This window comes from Candida dubliniensis, chromosome 1, assembly GCF_000026945.1.
Source record: "Candida dubliniensis CD36 chromosome 1, complete sequence".
In the NCBI taxonomy this organism is placed as follows: domain Eukaryota; kingdom Fungi; phylum Ascomycota; class Pichiomycetes; order Serinales; family Debaryomycetaceae; genus Candida; species Candida dubliniensis.
Window position 1 is genome coordinate 1,927,776 of NC_012860.1, and position 16,170 is coordinate 1,943,945.

Consider the following 16,170-nt stretch of genomic DNA (forward strand, 5'->3'; position numbering starts at 1 on the left):
CTCGACATTGCGCACCACGTTCCCCGCTGGGTGTTACCCGCTATCTCCTCTGCTTTGGCTGGATACGTTGCATTTTCCAATGTCATAGGATATTTATCCTCAGCACTACCTAACGCAGTCTAGGTGTGTCTGTTCAAAAAAAAAAAAAATTTGTGGGTCGTTTTACATGTACCTTCTTGCAATCACATACAACCACCACATTTTAGAATGAAGTCCCCAAATGGATTCTTGCCGTCCAAATGGACTAGATTACTTGTTACAAATAGACGTATTTCCCAAAACTATGCATGTATTCGTTGGAATCACCTGAGTGTAGATTCTCAGCAAGCAAGACAACAAGTATCTACAACTCCCAAGATGCCTGAAGAAATAGATGCTACAGAAAAATCGTTTGGGGGACTTGCATACGATCTTAGTCAGCTTCTTGATGAAGATACTTTAGTGGGGAAACAAAAAGATCAAAACCAAAGCTCGGAACAACTTCCAATTGGAAGTATGATGGAGTCATCGAGTGATTCCGAGCCAATGGATTTTCAACAACTAAGCAACTTTATCAAAGAAGCTTACGAAAAGAACCCAAATTACAAAGAAATAGAGAGGATGAGTCCTATCAGTAAAAGAAGTCAAGTGGATTATTTTGAGGCTTTATTTTCAAAGTATGGTGGTACACTGGATCGTGGCAGAAAGACGAAAACACAATCATCTGTTTCTGATTCGGAACAGGATAGAATTTCGTCACTAAAGGAACAACTTAGGGGCGAGCTAACTTCCAGATGCACTGTTGCGTTATCGCCAACTATATCCCATTTCAAGACATATAAGTCGTCTGATGAATTATTTCAAACTGCTCAAACAATCCTAAACAATTTTGCAGAAAAGGTGCAAAGTGTGGGCAAGAAAACTAGAAAATCAAACACAAATGACACAGATTCAGTGAAGCTAGCACAAATGAGGCAAGAAATATTTGTGCAGCATTTGTTTCGGCCAACAGACAACAACCGTTGGCTGGACGTACACGAAGAGTACGTTAATAATGTCGAAGTGCAATCAAGATTATCACCTGAAAACCCCATTTGCGATGTAATAACATTACCCATTATATTCAACGAGATAATAGATTGTTTGGCTTTCAAGTTCAACCAAGGACAGTTGGCGATGTCATTATTTGATTTGATCGAGAAAGATTTCACTTTTCATACAATTGCTGTCAACCAACAAACTTATAATTTGATATTACGTCTTGTTTGGGTATATTATGGAAACACCAATTTGAACCAATTTCACAAAAGATATCACAGAATGAATTCATTAGGGTTCACAGGGGATGTTAAAACCCTAAACATTTTGAAAACTGTGTACAACGAGTATGATAGATTGAAGAATGGAAAACTGATCTTTAATAATAGCAATAACGCAATTTATACTCCAGAAGACAACATGAGAATGGAGTATTTTGAAAAGGAATACAACCGATTAAAAGACAGACTTGAACACGGTGTACAGCACAAGAGTTTTATGTTAAACAATTATTAATCTGTTGCAGCGAAGGAGAGTATGTTTTTGGTGATGGTGATGAATATAATCTGTAGATAATGAGTATTAGTCTCCAATGTTCCACCAATTGAAGTATAATGTAAATTATTGCATGATCTAGTACTTCTGAGTCGTTTTCATATTTATTGTAGATACGCACACGACAATGCATGTATATATATATATATCAATCTAATAGTAAACTATAGAGTATCTTTTTTTTTTTCTCTGTATTCGGTCTAAATTCTCTGCTTCTTTATTTTTTTACCCCCCTCCCCCCCTTGTTTTCTGTTGTTGCTTCAATAACCAAACAATTTGCTTTATATATCTACTAAACTACTGGCAACCTTAGATATTAATAAATACTACCAACTGTGTCATTGAGATTTTTTTTATACAATTAGATAACTCAGACACTCTTGTATTCATATTTAGAATGTCTCAATTTGGGGAGTTTTATGATACTTATCTGGTTGACAATAACCAACAATACGATACTGACTTCAATAAGTCTACAAACACACCGAATGTACAATCAGCACAACGAAACGACAACAGAATCCCAAGTATAAATATAAAACAAGAGGGTTATGATTCAGTATTGAGTGGCTCACTAGATGTGAAGAAACAGTTATCACAGTCACTCAACAATGCAGGAGTAGGAATTGGTAGTAGCTATGGAAATGGAGGAATATCAAAGCCCCAATCCAGAAGGAACTCTACACACATCAAATCACGTGAAGGAAGTGACAATGAGGATGATGATGATCAGAATGATAAAGATGTTGGTAACGAAAGGAAGCGTCGGGATAACATCAATGATAAAATCCAGGAGTTACTAACATTGATACCCTCAGAATTCTTCCAAAGTAATACAGATAGTAATACTAAAGCAGGCACTAAAGTAGCTAAAGAGAATAGCCCAGATGAAGACTCGATGAAAAACTCAGGTACAAAGGATGGGAAACCAAATAAAGGGCAAATTTTAACCAAGTCTGTGGAGTATTTGCAGTATTTGCAAAACTTAATTGACGAAAATAATAGAAAAGAGGTCGAACTAATTATGCGATTAAAGACCTTGGAACTAAAAACTTCCAATAGACTGAAGGGGAATATCCCTATTAGAGTTGGTTACACAAGTGCAGAAAAGGCACTTGGAGAAATAGGGGTTGGCCCATGTTCCGAAGAGTATTTCAAGAATGTGTTGATCAAAAGTGCATCCACAAGTAAATCAGGAAGACGAGGAAGTACAAGTGGATAAAAGCCCTGACTAGTAAAGTGTTTATTTTTCTATTTTCTATTTTCTATAATCATTTGTCTATTTTCATTTCATTTTATATTATTTGATTGTAGTGGTGGGATTTACAGTCCCTAAGCAGTAATGTAAGGTTTCTATTGTTACTTCTATTTTTTAACTCTACCTAACCGCTCATTATTATCGGCATCTTCTCTAAGCATATATGCTGGTTGGTATTTGCCATTCGGTAATTTTAGTAATGGATTTGGAACAGTGCTATTAATACCACCAAGAGAAGTATATCCCTGATCATACATTTCACAATATTTGACATCACATCCAATAAGAAAATCCCATATATCAACATAGTTCCAATGTAAAATTGGATGAATTCGTAAAAACTTGGGCCAATTATGGTCAGTCATTTGTTCGTATTGCAAAGTCTCTCCATACGGATCAGAATGCCTAATTCCAACGACCACTGATTTTACTCTTGGGTTGACTTCATTTAGATAGTATTCAAAACCATCTTTTAACGATTTTTGTATAATTATTGGATTCAAATGGTAATACTCAGTCGACGAAGTGATAAAATCCACCAACTGGGGAAACGGTGTTTCGGAATTAATATAGATCGAGTCAAGTTTGTAATCAGGAGGCAAAATATTCACAGAAGGATTATTCATTTCTGAGGAAGAGAATTTCTTGTGGATAGTCGCCATCAACAAAATCAACATTACAAGACAGTCTTTTCCTCCATTATATGATATTGCAATTTCTTGTAGACTAAGCATTAGGTTAGTATTGGGAGGAAGTAAAGTTGCTTGTGCGGCATTTCTTTTGAAAAACCATGAATACATACCCATGTAAGTCTATGGAACTTTCTAGTTTCTCCATACTGAGAACCACTTTTGATTTGACAGAGTCTCTTAACTCTGGATCAAATTGGTAATTCCTATGAGTATCTGACGTCCAAACACCATTCAGAATATCACAATGCAGTCTGTCATGTAAAAAGTCCTGCACAATCAGAAAACATTCAGAACATCTTTGCAAAAATCCAATCTGGTTATCTCTTAGATGTTGGTTTGTCATACCTGATGTTAAATTTCAGCGTTTGTAGTTGTGTGGGGGACAAAGTGTCTATTTTTTTTTTTCTTCAAGAAATATCAATACCGACAATCGAAAAATTCATTAGTGCAGTGAATCTGTATGAAATCACCACCTAAAGAGTAGATGAAAAAAAAAAATAAATAGAAAAGAAAACTGAGCTACACTACCACATGATGCTTTCTATCGTTCCGTTTTTTTTTTTTTTTTCCCTCTTAGAAAGCTAATTTCGATTTCGGAAGGAATCCATTATGTATTATATCAGTGCAGTTTATATAAGAACTGTAGGAAGAATTCCTTAGTATCATTATCCCAATACCACCAATAACTATCGGACATTTTGTCTTCTTCTAGAGGTTTATCAATTTCATGTTTATTAGGTATCACAATTGCAACATTATCATATGGTTCCGCAGACACAATTAGATACTGATACTTGTTCTCATCACCATCATCACTGTCATCATCACCATCGTCTTCATCAGCATCATCGCTTTTGTATTTTTCAATAAAGTTTCGACAATTATTTTGATTTTTCGAAGTCAACTCATAATATGACATAATCCTAAACATTGGCTCTTTTATTGTAATTTTCGGCAACTTAATATTAACTAAGATTCCAGTACGTAAGGTTTCTGGATCTCTAATCTTGGTAATTTTGTAAATAGGCTTGCCTATCTTTTTCCACGATCGTTTTTCTATGTTATTGATGCTCAAAATGTTTTGAGAACTCAACTGATACTCTCTCTGTTTATTCTGCTTCTCGTCTAAAATCCGTCTTCGCTCCAAGTTCAAATGATGCTTTCTACCACCCAAATGGGATATATATGAAGATTCATTGATATGTGTGGTGAGACACAACTTGCATTCTAGCAAACCCAAGTGGTTTCGGAAAACATAAGGATCGTTGTCTATATCCAAAACATGAGTGGATAACAATTCCTGCACTCGCTGTTTTGTCTGGATATTGATATCTTCATTACTTGCTATTCCACCAGCCCCCTTCTTGGAGTTAACTCGTCCTGAGTAATCCATTGTTGTGATTAAAGAAATGTGTACATACTAGGAAAAGTGCCACCTTCAATTTTTCTGTACAAATTATCCTTTGTCTTTCTCATCATGTCGAAATGTCGTAAAAGACATTTCTTTTTCTCTCCCTCGCTCATTCATTCGAATTTCACCAAAAACGTAAAAAAAATGCGTGCACGTGAACAACGCGTTTATTACAAAATGGCAACAAAAAAAAAAAAACGGAATATAGAAAAATTCTAATAATTATCAACAATTATCTTAGTTTTATAGAAGAGAAGTCTTTTCGTCTTTCACAACAGCAGTTTCAAATTTAAAAAAGAAAAGAAGAAACGAAGAAGAAGAAAAAAAGATAAGAAACCGAATAACATAATTCTCACACTTATTTCATTCAGAAAGAGCTGAACGTGATCATCATAAACACTGGTTTGCCATGGATTCACCAATACACATTGGTGATTTGACAACACAGTCAATTCAACAAAAATTAATAGAGACCCACATTAACAACAGTAGCAATACCAATAAGAATAGAAACAACAAGAACAATAACAACAACAACTGCGCTGTATCGTCAACAATTTATTCATCAATATACTCTGGTGTGAAAACCATTCAGTTAACATTGAAACTAGATTCTGACAAAAGCAACAATAACAACAACAAGGATCTCAAATTAGACAACAAAAGTCATAATGAAATTATAGTTTTAAGAAGAGTGCAAGATTCGTTTGTTAATATTACTCAATTATTTCAAATTTTAATTAAATTGGATTTATTGTCAGCAAGCCAAGTTAATAACTATTTTGACAACGAGATATTATCAAACTTAGAGTACTTTGGATCATCCAGCAATACCCCACAGTATTTAGATTTAAGAAAGCACCAAAATACTTTTCTCCAGGGAATATGGATACCATATGATAGAGCTGTTAATTTGGCTTTGAAGTTTGATGTTTATGAAATAACAAAGAAATTGTTTTTAGTTGATGTCCATGATTTCAACAAATTGCCTAAAGCGAACAAAAGATTGTATGAGGATGATGCCAACAGTGATAGCGATATATTGGACTCTCCTTCCAAGAAACAAAAGTTGGATAAAAGCTCCAAAAAAGATTTGCTTTCCAATGGGAGAGCAGTAAGCCAAAAACTCATAGCATCGTCGATATCACAGAATTCAAACTACCCATTCACATTGCCGGCTGTAATCATCGATGACAACAATGCTGAAATTGCTAATGACATCAAAGTCAAGTTAGGAGATGTGTTTAAACGTGATGATGAAAAGCCCGAAGGGATTTCGTTTGAGGAGGTAAAACTTGCATTTGCAGACGCTTTGTCAAGGTATACGTTGGAGACGATTATAGACATTCCGTTGGACCTGAAAGGTCAAACTGCATTGCATTTTGCTTCAACTCTAGCATCTTTGAACTTAGTCTCTGCGTTTATTGAATTGGAATTGAATTCACCAATCAGAGGTAACAATGCAGGTGAGTCTCCATTAATCTCCTGCATTCAGGTAACAAACTCCATGGAGAAAGGTAACTTCACCAAAATCCTTAGCAATTGGTTGTACCCAGACATCTGGTTGTTAGACAAAAGAAAAAGAACAGTCTTGCACCATTTGACGTTACAGATTGATAAGAACGACAGCTTTAAGTTCTACACCACCAAGATTTTAGAGTACATCATAAGCGAAAACAACCAGAACTTGCTAGATTTCCGAGCCAACATACTCAACGCACAGGATGAAGATGGCAACACGGCATTGCATTTGGCTATAGAAAAGGATTCAAAATGGTTTATTAAAGTTTTAGTGGATTTGGGCGCTGACACATCCATTTCAAATAAACGTGGTACAAAGCCCTCTGATTTTGAAATAATCAGGGACTTGGGTTCAGTCGAAAATGATGATCAAATATTTGATTTGATATCTACTGGCTTGGAGTTTTTGAATAAAAGGTTGGAAATTGGGGGTGAAAAACTACCAGAAGCAGAAAGTCCCAAAGTGGTAACGACCCCCAAGATGATAGATCGGGAAGGAAGTTCATCGTCCGGTAAAATATTCAATAGCATTCAGCAATTGCTTTCCAATACTAATGTTGAATACGAAAACATTTTGAACTCCAAAAGAGAACAGATCAAACAATTAGATAGAGCTCTTCATGATGCCACCATTGTCACTGCTAACAATCGTTTCAACACCAAAAAAATAACTGAAAAGTTGGTGAATTTGGACAACTTGAAATTGCAAGTTGCAAATGTCACAGATAAGCTAGCTCTATCAAAGCAAGAGTTGAATGAGAAAATAGATGAGAACAAAGAGTATGATGCCGATGCTCCATTTATAATACCTCAAGTATTTGACAAATTAAAAGAGGGCAAAGAACCAGAGCAAGATTTAAAGGCTGGCGACTATTTATTGAATCAGTTACAGCCAACACCAATACTAAAAGCTAGAATACAGGCTTACAGAGAGATCAACAGAAAATTAGAGAAAGAATTGAAAACTTTGGTCGACTATAGTGACTTGACTTCTAAGTTCAAAAAAGTTGTCAGTATATGTACAAATGTTGGTGTAAACGAAGTTGATGAATTTTTAGACGGTTTGTTAGAAGCGGTGGAAGGACAACAGTAATTAATTTTACAACCTGGAAGAAAAAAAAAAAAACAAACGTTTCCTTTTTTTTATTTTGTATGTTTATTTTGTATATTATTATTAGCTTAATCCATGTCAACTTGTTGAAATGTGTTTCTAAAGCACCGTGTATTGCGTTGTATGGTTCTCTATACCTCTTCTACTATACCAAACCCAGATAGGAGTTTAATGCTGCAGCTATTCCTGAATCTAGTTGGGCCAATTTTTTAAAGTCATTCAAATCCAATTTGTCGGTATTTTTGTCCTTGCCCAATAACTGGAAATATCTATCTACCCTAGCCTCGGGAGTTTGTTGATCGTCTGGCAACTCCACCATCGGTCCAACCATTTTATAAGTAGCCTTCACGATGGGCAAAATTTCTTTATAACCTATTTTTCCTTCCTTTTTATAATCATACATTTTAAAGCTCCAGTTGATTTTCTGCTCCTCTGTGCCTCTGCTGGTTATACTCAATGCAATTATAAACTCTTTGAAATCAATATACTTTGAATTATCCAAATCGAAAACTCTAAACAAATAATGGCAATAATCAGTTGGATCGCCAAATGGGAAAAATTGCTTGTACACTTTCACAAACTCTTCTTCGGATAATTGCCCCAGCGGACAGTCTCTTAGAAACCCTTTGTACCATTGTTGCAATTCACGTTTATCAAAATACGTGGCCTGTCGAAGTTGCCTCAAATCATCTTTTGATAATTTAGAAACTGTTTTCCCCATGCTGCTATAGTAAGAAGTAATATAGATGTGGAAGATTATACAACGAATAAATAAAAAAAAACCGAAATCCTGATATCTTTTTATTTACCTATTGATGATACGTTTTAAACGAGCCCAAAAAGAAGTAGAAAAAATAGTGAGTTCACACACAACTTTACTAGACAGATTGGTAACATTGGAGAACTTTTGAACTGTATGAGTTCTCCACCAGGACACGACATTTACAAATCCACCAAGGACAACAAGGTAAAAAAAAGTTGAAAAAAAAAAAGAGTTGGAGAACGTTGGGATTATACTTTCAGATTTGTCATTTCAACTATAATAAACAATGTTAAGTAAGTCCTGTCGTGCTATTTCCCAGAGATCATTTTCTCAATCTCTGCTTGTTTTTGCTAATTATGGAAAGCCTCAAAATCCTCCAATAGATACAGAAATCAAATTGAAAATCCAACCAATTGTCAGAACCGGGGAAACTATTGAAGTTAAAAGAGCCAGATTATTGTACCAATCGCGAAAGAGGGGTATTTTGGAAAGTGATTTGCTATTGAGTAGGTTTGCTGATAAGTATTTGAAAACAATGACCATGGAAGAATTGGACGAATATGACAAATTACTCGATGAAGCCGATTGGGATATTTATTATTGGGCAACGAAAAACTACAAGATTACTCCACTACCTGATAAATGGAAGGACTCAAAAATTTTAAAAGAAATCCAGAAAATTGCTAATAATGAAGAAAAAGTTATCATGAGAATGCCTGAGTTGAACTTAGAACCTGAATCCAACACCAAGTGATAGAGCTTTTTCACATGTTTTAAGCACAGCATATACTTCAAACAAATCTGGTTTATCTTGTAAATATACAAACCCTATTTATTATCAAATCTCTCTACAAACAACTAAAAGTAGAAGGAAGAATAAGTTTTCCAGAGTACACGACCTAGTTGTGTTTTTCAGTTTTTTTTTTTTTTGCCCTTTTTCTTTTCTTCCCTGGCTCAGAAGTTAGAAAAAAAAAATAACAATAAAACCAGTTTTCGTCATCCGGTGTTTACCTATTAAACTCCTCACATTATCAAAGTCCATCATCCTTTTAACTTTCAATTCAATTAGGTACTGAAAAGATAAAAGAAATATCCAAGAGATACTAGGTACTACATTGTGAAGAATAGTAAAGAAAAGAAATACTATCACAGAATTCCAACAATACGTCAGAAACAAAACACTACCTTCAATCCAAGGGCAAAAGTATAATTGAGTCGAATATTTTAGATATAATCAATGTCATACAATAGCAATACGCATTATACTCCTAGATATGGTAAGAACCATTCGAAGAAAGTATACGACAGCGCCTCAGGTGGCAGAGAAGGAATAACTCTGCAAGGTAATCAGAGTTCCAGCACATATATTGGCTCAGCAGGAAAAGACCGCGAAGCAAGTGCAAGTTCCTTGTCATATTCATCAAGCAGGCGTGACACATATAGTGGGTCTGGTTATAGATCTCGTTATGAATCATACACTCCTAAAACAAGTTCGTCTAGCAGTAATTCGTATTACAGGAATGGATCAACTGGTGGAAGCACTTATTACGGACCCCGAAGTCATCCAAGTAATGGACAAAATATTATAGGTGGGGTAAGTGGCAATAGCAGTAATAATGTACTAAACAGAAGACGGCCTGGATTTGATAGATATGATTCATATTCAAAGTATCTGGATGGGAATGATAAGTTTATTTCGAGAGCTGGAAACTATAGTAGCAGTAGGAAAAGTTCAGATTCTGCAAGTAATTATGACGTTAAAGAAGATAAAAAAAGGCCAGCATATGTCAATGGGAATAGTGCGAATGATCGTTTGAATAATTCAATGATTAGTTCGGATCAACGAAGTCCCAAATTTTCTCCTCAAGGGCGTGCAGCTAGAGATAAGAAAGGGCTTGAGCTGTTTGATTTCAGAGCAGATGATGCTTCGAAAAGATCTGCCACCAAGGAAGCTCAGAGTTTTACTAATGATTCACGAAAGAGTTCCATAAGTGATATGTCAAGCCAAAAGTTTTCAAGAGAAAGTTCACGCAATGTTTCACGAGAAAGCAGCAGGAGAAGTTCCATAATAAAGATAGATCATCACACTAATATTGAAGCACCAACACAACCGGAAAGTACAATGAACAGAGACAGCAAAAACGAGAGAAACATGGCTTTGAATTCAGCATCGGCCAAACCGAGTGTCGAAGAGCCTGGTAAATCTCTGAAGCCCATGATCACCAAGAAAACTTCCTTCACCGATTACTTAAAATCAACCAAAATTAAAGCTAAAGAAGAAAAGATAACAAAAGAGAAGAGTGACGAAACAATTAATTACACGGAACAGCAATCAGAACCAAGTCAACACAGCAAGCAACTCTTGACCGAAGAAAAAGATAAAAAATCAGATCCCAAACGTGAAGTGAATTTGAAAGACAATAATGATGGCGTGAAAGTTACAGCTAGCTGTGGACTGGGACCAGATACGAATGTTGAAAACCTCGATTCAGATAAATCAGAAACGCTTCAACCAAAACTTACCCGGTCAGAATCATTTGGCGACACGTCATTATTGTCTCCAGTTAATGAAAGTGACACCGACTTCAATTTCAATGAATTAGCAGAAATACCCGAAACAAAGAACGATTCAGTTGTGGCTTCGAATGTGTTAGAAAATATTGATGAGAATGGCAACGTTTCGGAAGCAGAAACTGTTATAGCAGATGACCTTCCACGCCTTGACGAAGCAAAGGAACTTATACGTGAACAAACGGAAGATACAAACAGACACAAATTAAAGAAGACGAAATTGAATACCATTTTTAGTTCCGATGAAGAGGAAGAAGATGTTCAGAAACCAGATCCCAAACTTGAAGGGGTAGAAGAATTACCAAAAGATGGCAAACATTCTGATATTGAAGATTTGAAAGTAACCGAGAAACCTAGTAAAGGCAAAGCACCACTGAATGAACCTGAAGCAAAAATGAGCAATGAGAAACAAAGAGATCACAAGCTAAGTGACAAATTAACCGTTAAAGAAGAGAAAACTTTGTTAGATAATTACAAAGAACACAACAGTTCAGAGGATTCAAAACATCCCGACAATAGTATTAAATCGGAATCAAAGATCTCAAGATCCAAGAAGTTACCTTATAAGCTTAAGCGTGATTCAAGTGGTCGATCATTACTACAACGAGCTTGCAAAAAGGGTAATTTTGCTGATGTTCAAGATTACATCGAGAGGGGTGCAAGTGCGAATGAAAAGGATTTTTGCGGTTTCACGTGTTTGCATGAGGCCGCTTTAGAAGGTCATACACAAATTGTGAAATATTTAATTGAGAATGGGGCTCATGTAAATGCCAAAGCAGATGAAGCTGGTGACTCCGAGACTCCATTGATTGATGCTGCTGAAAACAAACATCTTGATTGTGTTAAAGTGTTGCTAGAAAATGACGCCGACCCTACTATTTTTAATATTGATGGATTCACGGCTCTAACTAAGATTTACAACGAGCATGAAGGAGAAGACGGGTATGAGGAAATCATACAAGTTCTAGAAGAAGCAACTGCAAACTTCAACAGTCGTTTACCAAGAGAAGTTCAGTTTGCGTCGGATAGCCCAACTGGAAATGGTCCAATTATGGAAGATCCAAATGACAACTATTTTGCAGACTTGATTAAAGGCAAAGGAATATATAAATACGCTGCCGAGAATTCAAAAGAAAAAACAGCAGAGTATTTTGTTGCTGGTCATAATTTGGAAGGAAAACCAGATATTTTAATTTTAGCCGCCAGAAATGGCCACGCAGAACTAGTTGATATTATATTGGGTTTGAACCCTACACCTTTTAATATTGATACTGAATCGAGTTGTGGTGTGACTGCTCTATTGGCGAGTATAGGACGCGGCCATTTTGAAGTTGTGGATTCGTTGTTGTCAAAAGGTGCTGATCCATTCAAGACTAGAAAAAAAGATGGGTTGAATGCTTTAGAGATTGCCCAGCATTCGCCACATTTTGATTCCCGAGAAGTTAGTGTAATAATGAGATATATGGAGAAGAAGAGTGGAACCAAAATCTTGTCCGGAATTCCATCCAGAGTAGTATCTCAAGCTACTTCTCGAGCAACTTCTCGGGCACCTTCCGTTCCGGTGTCATCAGATGAAGATGAAGCGGTAGAAGAAAAAGAGATTGAAGCACATCCAAATACTAAGAATATTGAAAGAAAGCTGGAGAAGAAAATCTTGAGACCAGCTAATGATCATAGCAATAGTCAGAAACCCAACGAGTTCACTGGTCGCAAATTAGAAAAGACTTATAGCAACGAGGAGAGAAAACGGAAACGTGAATGGTTAGACGAAGACCCTAAACAACCCCATCAATTGAAGAAATCCAAGTCTGATTTGAAATTGAAATCACTGGAGAGAGAATTTGCTTCTGATGACCACAACACCAGTGAAAATCATTCTGATACTTTTGCAGAGAAAGGAAAGCGTTCATCGGCGTCACCACCAGCACCACCTTCTCAATCGGTTATTAAGGCTCAAGAAGAACAAAAAATCAAAGATGCTGAAGAGACCAGATTGTGGCAAGAAAAAGTCGAAGCCAAAAAGAGAGCTCGAAGAGAAATGTTTTTAAAGTCCGAGAAAGAGAAAGAGCAGAAACGGAAGGAAGAAGAAGAAATGCGAGCACAAGAGGAAAAACGAATTGCGAAGGCGAAACGGGAAGAACAGGAGAGACTTGCAAGAGAGGCAGAAGAGCAATCAAAAGAGCTAGAAGAAAAGAAAGTAGGGTTAAGACAACAATTAACATTAAACCATTATCCCATTGGGTTGCGTTATTGCAAGTTCGATGGAAAACCGGATATTTCCGTCGTTGATAAGTATTTGCCTTTCTATGTTTTTGTAATTGAGGATAAAAACTATGTTGTTGATTTGCAAGTTTCCTTGATCACATCAACAGTTGCTAGCAAGTTTCTCAATACTGCACAACCCCATCAGAAGAGGGAAATAGATACCACTGAAAAAAACAAATTGTGGAAGCTTTTCTTTAAATTCATTGGTATCGATCCCAGAAATCCAAATTGTGATCAAAGAAGTACAATTACAAATGGTCAAAAACAGTTTCAGAATTTGTTGCTTCATTTTGTGGAGGCGGATTCAGTTGAAGAATTTTTAAAAGAATTTCCGGAAGTGCACTTAAAAACAAAAGAAAACCAAATCAATGTTAGTTTAGAGTCCTTGAGCGGGTTTTCAGATTGTTTCAACGATAATATCATAGTTGATGGGAACCTGGAAATTGATATTGATTCCAAAAAAATCGAAAAGTTTATTCCTCCTCATTTAAATACTAGGAAAGACATTATCAGGACGGTCAGTACTTTAGCTCACCCACTATGGTGATACTAGAGTTAAATCACACTTTTTTTTTTTTCTTTTTTATCGAAATATACAAGTGTTTAAGTAATTACTTTCCTTTTGGCAAGTGTACTTTTGTAAAACCTCTTAAGACATCGCTAAACAGTCTCAAGAAAAAAGAAGGGAAAAAAAAAAAAAATATCAATCATATTGAAAAAGATTCAACAAGGGTAAGTTGTATCTTCTATAACACTTCAGCAAATGAGTGAAAGAATGTATGTATGATATAAAATGATACTTGAAAAACAAAAAAAAACAACTAATCAACTAACCATTAATCAGAATAAAAAGGTCTTTATTATACAACCTGGAATCTGATTATGATTCTGATACTTCAGATTATGTTGCACCAAAATTAGAATTTGAACTTAAGGAAGTTGAGGAAAACGATAGCGAATTAAATAATGAAGATAACAAAGAAAAAGTACAAGAATCAAATGGTTCAGATAACGAATTTGAATTTCCTTTGTTTGCTACCAATGAGACTGTTGTTGAAGATCGAGGTCGAAGTAAAGAGCCCAAACCATCAATAATAAAAGTTTCACTCCGGGAACAATCTGAAGAAAGAATCAACAATGAGAGACCAGACTCCTTTTATTTTGCCAAATATACAGACAAAGAAAGAGAACAATTCCAACAATGTGCAGTCACCAGTCATGATATTTACAAACAGATATATACCCTTGATCTTCAACCATGGAAGTGCCTAAATTTAAAAGAACATAATGCACAAATAGAGAACGAAATTGCTAAACGAAGAGCCAAATGTAGCAAGAACAGACCAGGTAAGAAGAAAAGACAATTAAAGATTGTGTGCCGCCAAAGAAGGTTAGAAAAAGCTAAGATGAAAAAACTAGAGGAAGAAAAATTGAAAAAATTAATGAAAAAACAGAAGTTTCAACAAAGGTTCAATGGTAAGCCCAATCAAAGACAAAGAAAAGGCCGAAAACCATTGGATGGGAATAAAAAACAACCGTCTAAACCAAAATATAGAACTGAATAGTTATTATTTTTATTACATAAACTAAATGTTATTGTAGAAAGTAGTGTGTTGGTGGCACAAATAAAACATAAACAAAAAAAAAAAAACCGAGAATGAACTTGAATATTTATCAACCACAATCTCTGCGTTAATTTCTTTTTCTAGTAACTATTGATGCTTTGCTAATTTTATTACAGAATATAGTCCTACATTTAATTCATAGATGACAAGCCAAAATACGGAGTACCAATCCAATGAATTAGAGGATTTTGAAGCTTTTTTGGAGACAAACTTTGAACCTCAACAATTTGCGAACGAATTACTTCTAGCAACCAATGGACAAGAAAACCCACATTTAGACTTAGTAACGCCAATAAAGAAATTGAAGTTTGACATTCAAGAGTGTGATAAAAGAATTGAAAAGATATCATCTTCAAATTACTCATCTTTGATATCAAACTTCCAGAAAATCACCGAGTATCAAAAGATTTTGACATCACAGGTAAACCCCAGCCTCGAAAGAATCAATGTACCTTTTAAACGAATCAAGCAAGAAGTTGTCGAGCCGTTTGACGAGGCAATGAAACTAAATAAAGCATTGAAGAGAATCCATCTAACATTAGAGTTGTTGCGGACCACAAGCTTTTTTGTTTTCATTATTCAACAAATAGAAGAATTGACAAGTGTTCTGAACGAAAGAGATTTGGTGAGGTTGGCTAAACTACATATCCAAATCAATAAAATGTATCAGGATGCGACCAACGAAAAAGGTGCTGAGATAAATGTATTATCAGTTAAATTGATTCGTGATTATCAGTCCATTGCCATATCAAAGAAATCAAGTATGCTCTCCCAGTGCATTGATGTCGTTAGCGGTGATTTCAGACACCCTTCAACCCTTGAACGCAAGAACCTGAAATTACATTCCCATTTATCTGCCTTGTATTTATTGAATAGAGATGAGTTTTTCAATGTTTTTGATCGTTCAACTATCACTAGAAAAGTGCAATCTGCTTCAGCTCAACTATCACGAGCATTGCAATCACCAAGAAATTTTACCGCAATCATTACAGAAGTTAAAGAAGAATCAAGTGAGTATTTTACTAAATTGAGTGACATCTTGAGTGATTGGAAATCTGAAAATGATGATGATAAAGGGACTTTTCTAGAAATCGTTTTGAATTATTACAAACTGCAATCATTAACTGAGTTGTTTTGGTCAAAATTAAATCAGAAATTTAAGAAAAGCATAGTAGCAGCAATGGCCAGGGGAGGACCAATTGCGAAAAATTTGAAGATTTACTATTCTGGTCTAAAAGCATCAGTGCTGGAGACATTCAAGTCAGAAGAAGAGAGAAGCATGTTACTAGATTCATTGTCAATGATAGAGTATAAGTAAATAGACCAAGTTAGGAATAAACACAAAAGTAACCCATATATACCAGAACATGCGTGTTATAGT

At 35.5% G+C, this 16,170-nt stretch overlaps 10 protein-coding genes across 10 annotated transcripts, besides 1 other annotated feature; 7 read left to right on the top strand and 3 right to left on the bottom strand. All coding sequences in view use genetic code 12, as the record gives it.

Moving 5' to 3' along the window:
* Positions 1-136: part of a mobile genetic element that runs on past the window's edge.
* Positions 137-207: 71 nt separating this feature from the next.
* Positions 208-1,533, top strand: CD36_08140 (conserved hypothetical protein; the record flags this gene model as incomplete). Its single annotated transcript, XM_002417415.1, has 1 exon — positions 208-1,533. One exon carries the CDS (start codon positions 208-210, stop codon positions 1,531-1,533), a length of 1,326 nt encoding a protein of 441 aa, XP_002417460.1.
* Positions 1,534-1,969: 436 nt separating this feature from the next.
* On the top strand, positions 1,970-2,794 carry CD36_08150 (mitochondria-nucleus communication, retrograde regulation protein 1, putative; the record flags this gene model as incomplete). The annotated part of the gene is made up of 1 exon (XM_002417416.1): positions 1,970-2,794. One exon carries the CDS (start codon positions 1,970-1,972, stop codon positions 2,792-2,794), a length of 825 nt encoding a protein of 274 aa, XP_002417461.1.
* Positions 2,795-2,937: 143 nt separating this feature from the next.
* CD36_08160 (fad synthetase, putative) lies at positions 2,938-3,865 on the bottom strand (the record flags this gene model as incomplete). Its single annotated transcript, XM_002417417.1, has 2 exons — positions 2,938-3,556; positions 3,633-3,865. The coding sequence occupies 2 exons, from the start codon at positions 3,863-3,865 to the stop codon at positions 2,938-2,940; spliced, it is 852 nt and encodes a 283-aa protein (XP_002417462.1).
* Positions 3,866-4,141: 276 nt separating this feature from the next.
* CD36_08170 (pre-mrna splicing factor, putative) lies at positions 4,142-4,915 on the bottom strand (the record flags this gene model as incomplete). The annotated part of the gene is made up of 1 exon (XM_002417418.1): positions 4,142-4,915. The coding sequence occupies one exon, from the start codon at positions 4,913-4,915 to the stop codon at positions 4,142-4,144; it is 774 nt and encodes a 257-aa protein (XP_002417463.1).
* A 427-nt stretch (positions 4,916-5,342) lies between these two features.
* Positions 5,343-7,547, top strand: CD36_08180 (cell-cycle-regulation mbf subunit, putative; the record flags this gene model as incomplete). Its single annotated transcript, XM_002417419.1, has 1 exon — positions 5,343-7,547. One exon carries the CDS (start codon positions 5,343-5,345, stop codon positions 7,545-7,547), a length of 2,205 nt encoding a protein of 734 aa, XP_002417464.1.
* A 163-nt stretch (positions 7,548-7,710) lies between these two features.
* CD36_08190 (calcium sensor protein, putative) lies at positions 7,711-8,286 on the bottom strand (the record flags this gene model as incomplete). The annotated part of the gene is made up of 1 exon (XM_002417420.1): positions 7,711-8,286. One exon carries the CDS (start codon positions 8,284-8,286, stop codon positions 7,711-7,713), a length of 576 nt encoding a protein of 191 aa, XP_002417465.1.
* Positions 8,287-8,614: 328 nt separating this feature from the next.
* Positions 8,615-9,082, top strand: CD36_08200 (meiotic induction transactivator, putative; the record flags this gene model as incomplete). The annotated part of the gene is made up of 1 exon (XM_002417421.1): positions 8,615-9,082. The coding sequence occupies one exon, from the start codon at positions 8,615-8,617 to the stop codon at positions 9,080-9,082; it is 468 nt and encodes a 155-aa protein (XP_002417466.1).
* A 483-nt stretch (positions 9,083-9,565) lies between these two features.
* On the top strand, positions 9,566-13,711 carry CD36_08210 (SET3 histone deacetylase complex subunit, putative; the record flags this gene model as incomplete). The annotated part of the gene is made up of 1 exon (XM_002417422.1): positions 9,566-13,711. One exon carries the CDS (start codon positions 9,566-9,568, stop codon positions 13,709-13,711), a length of 4,146 nt encoding a protein of 1,381 aa, XP_002417467.1.
* A 216-nt stretch (positions 13,712-13,927) lies between these two features.
* CD36_08220 (conserved hypothetical protein) lies at positions 13,928-14,729 on the top strand (the record flags this gene model as incomplete). Its single annotated transcript, XM_002417423.1, has 2 exons — positions 13,928-13,941; positions 14,018-14,729. The coding sequence occupies 2 exons, from the start codon at positions 13,928-13,930 to the stop codon at positions 14,727-14,729; spliced, it is 726 nt and encodes a 241-aa protein (XP_002417468.1).
* Positions 14,730-14,931: 202 nt separating this feature from the next.
* Positions 14,932-16,107, top strand: CD36_08230 (oligomeric Golgi complex subunit, putative; the record flags this gene model as incomplete). The annotated part of the gene is made up of 1 exon (XM_002417424.1): positions 14,932-16,107. The coding sequence occupies one exon, from the start codon at positions 14,932-14,934 to the stop codon at positions 16,105-16,107; it is 1,176 nt and encodes a 391-aa protein (XP_002417469.1).
* Between the last annotated feature and the right edge of the window lie 63 nt (positions 16,108-16,170).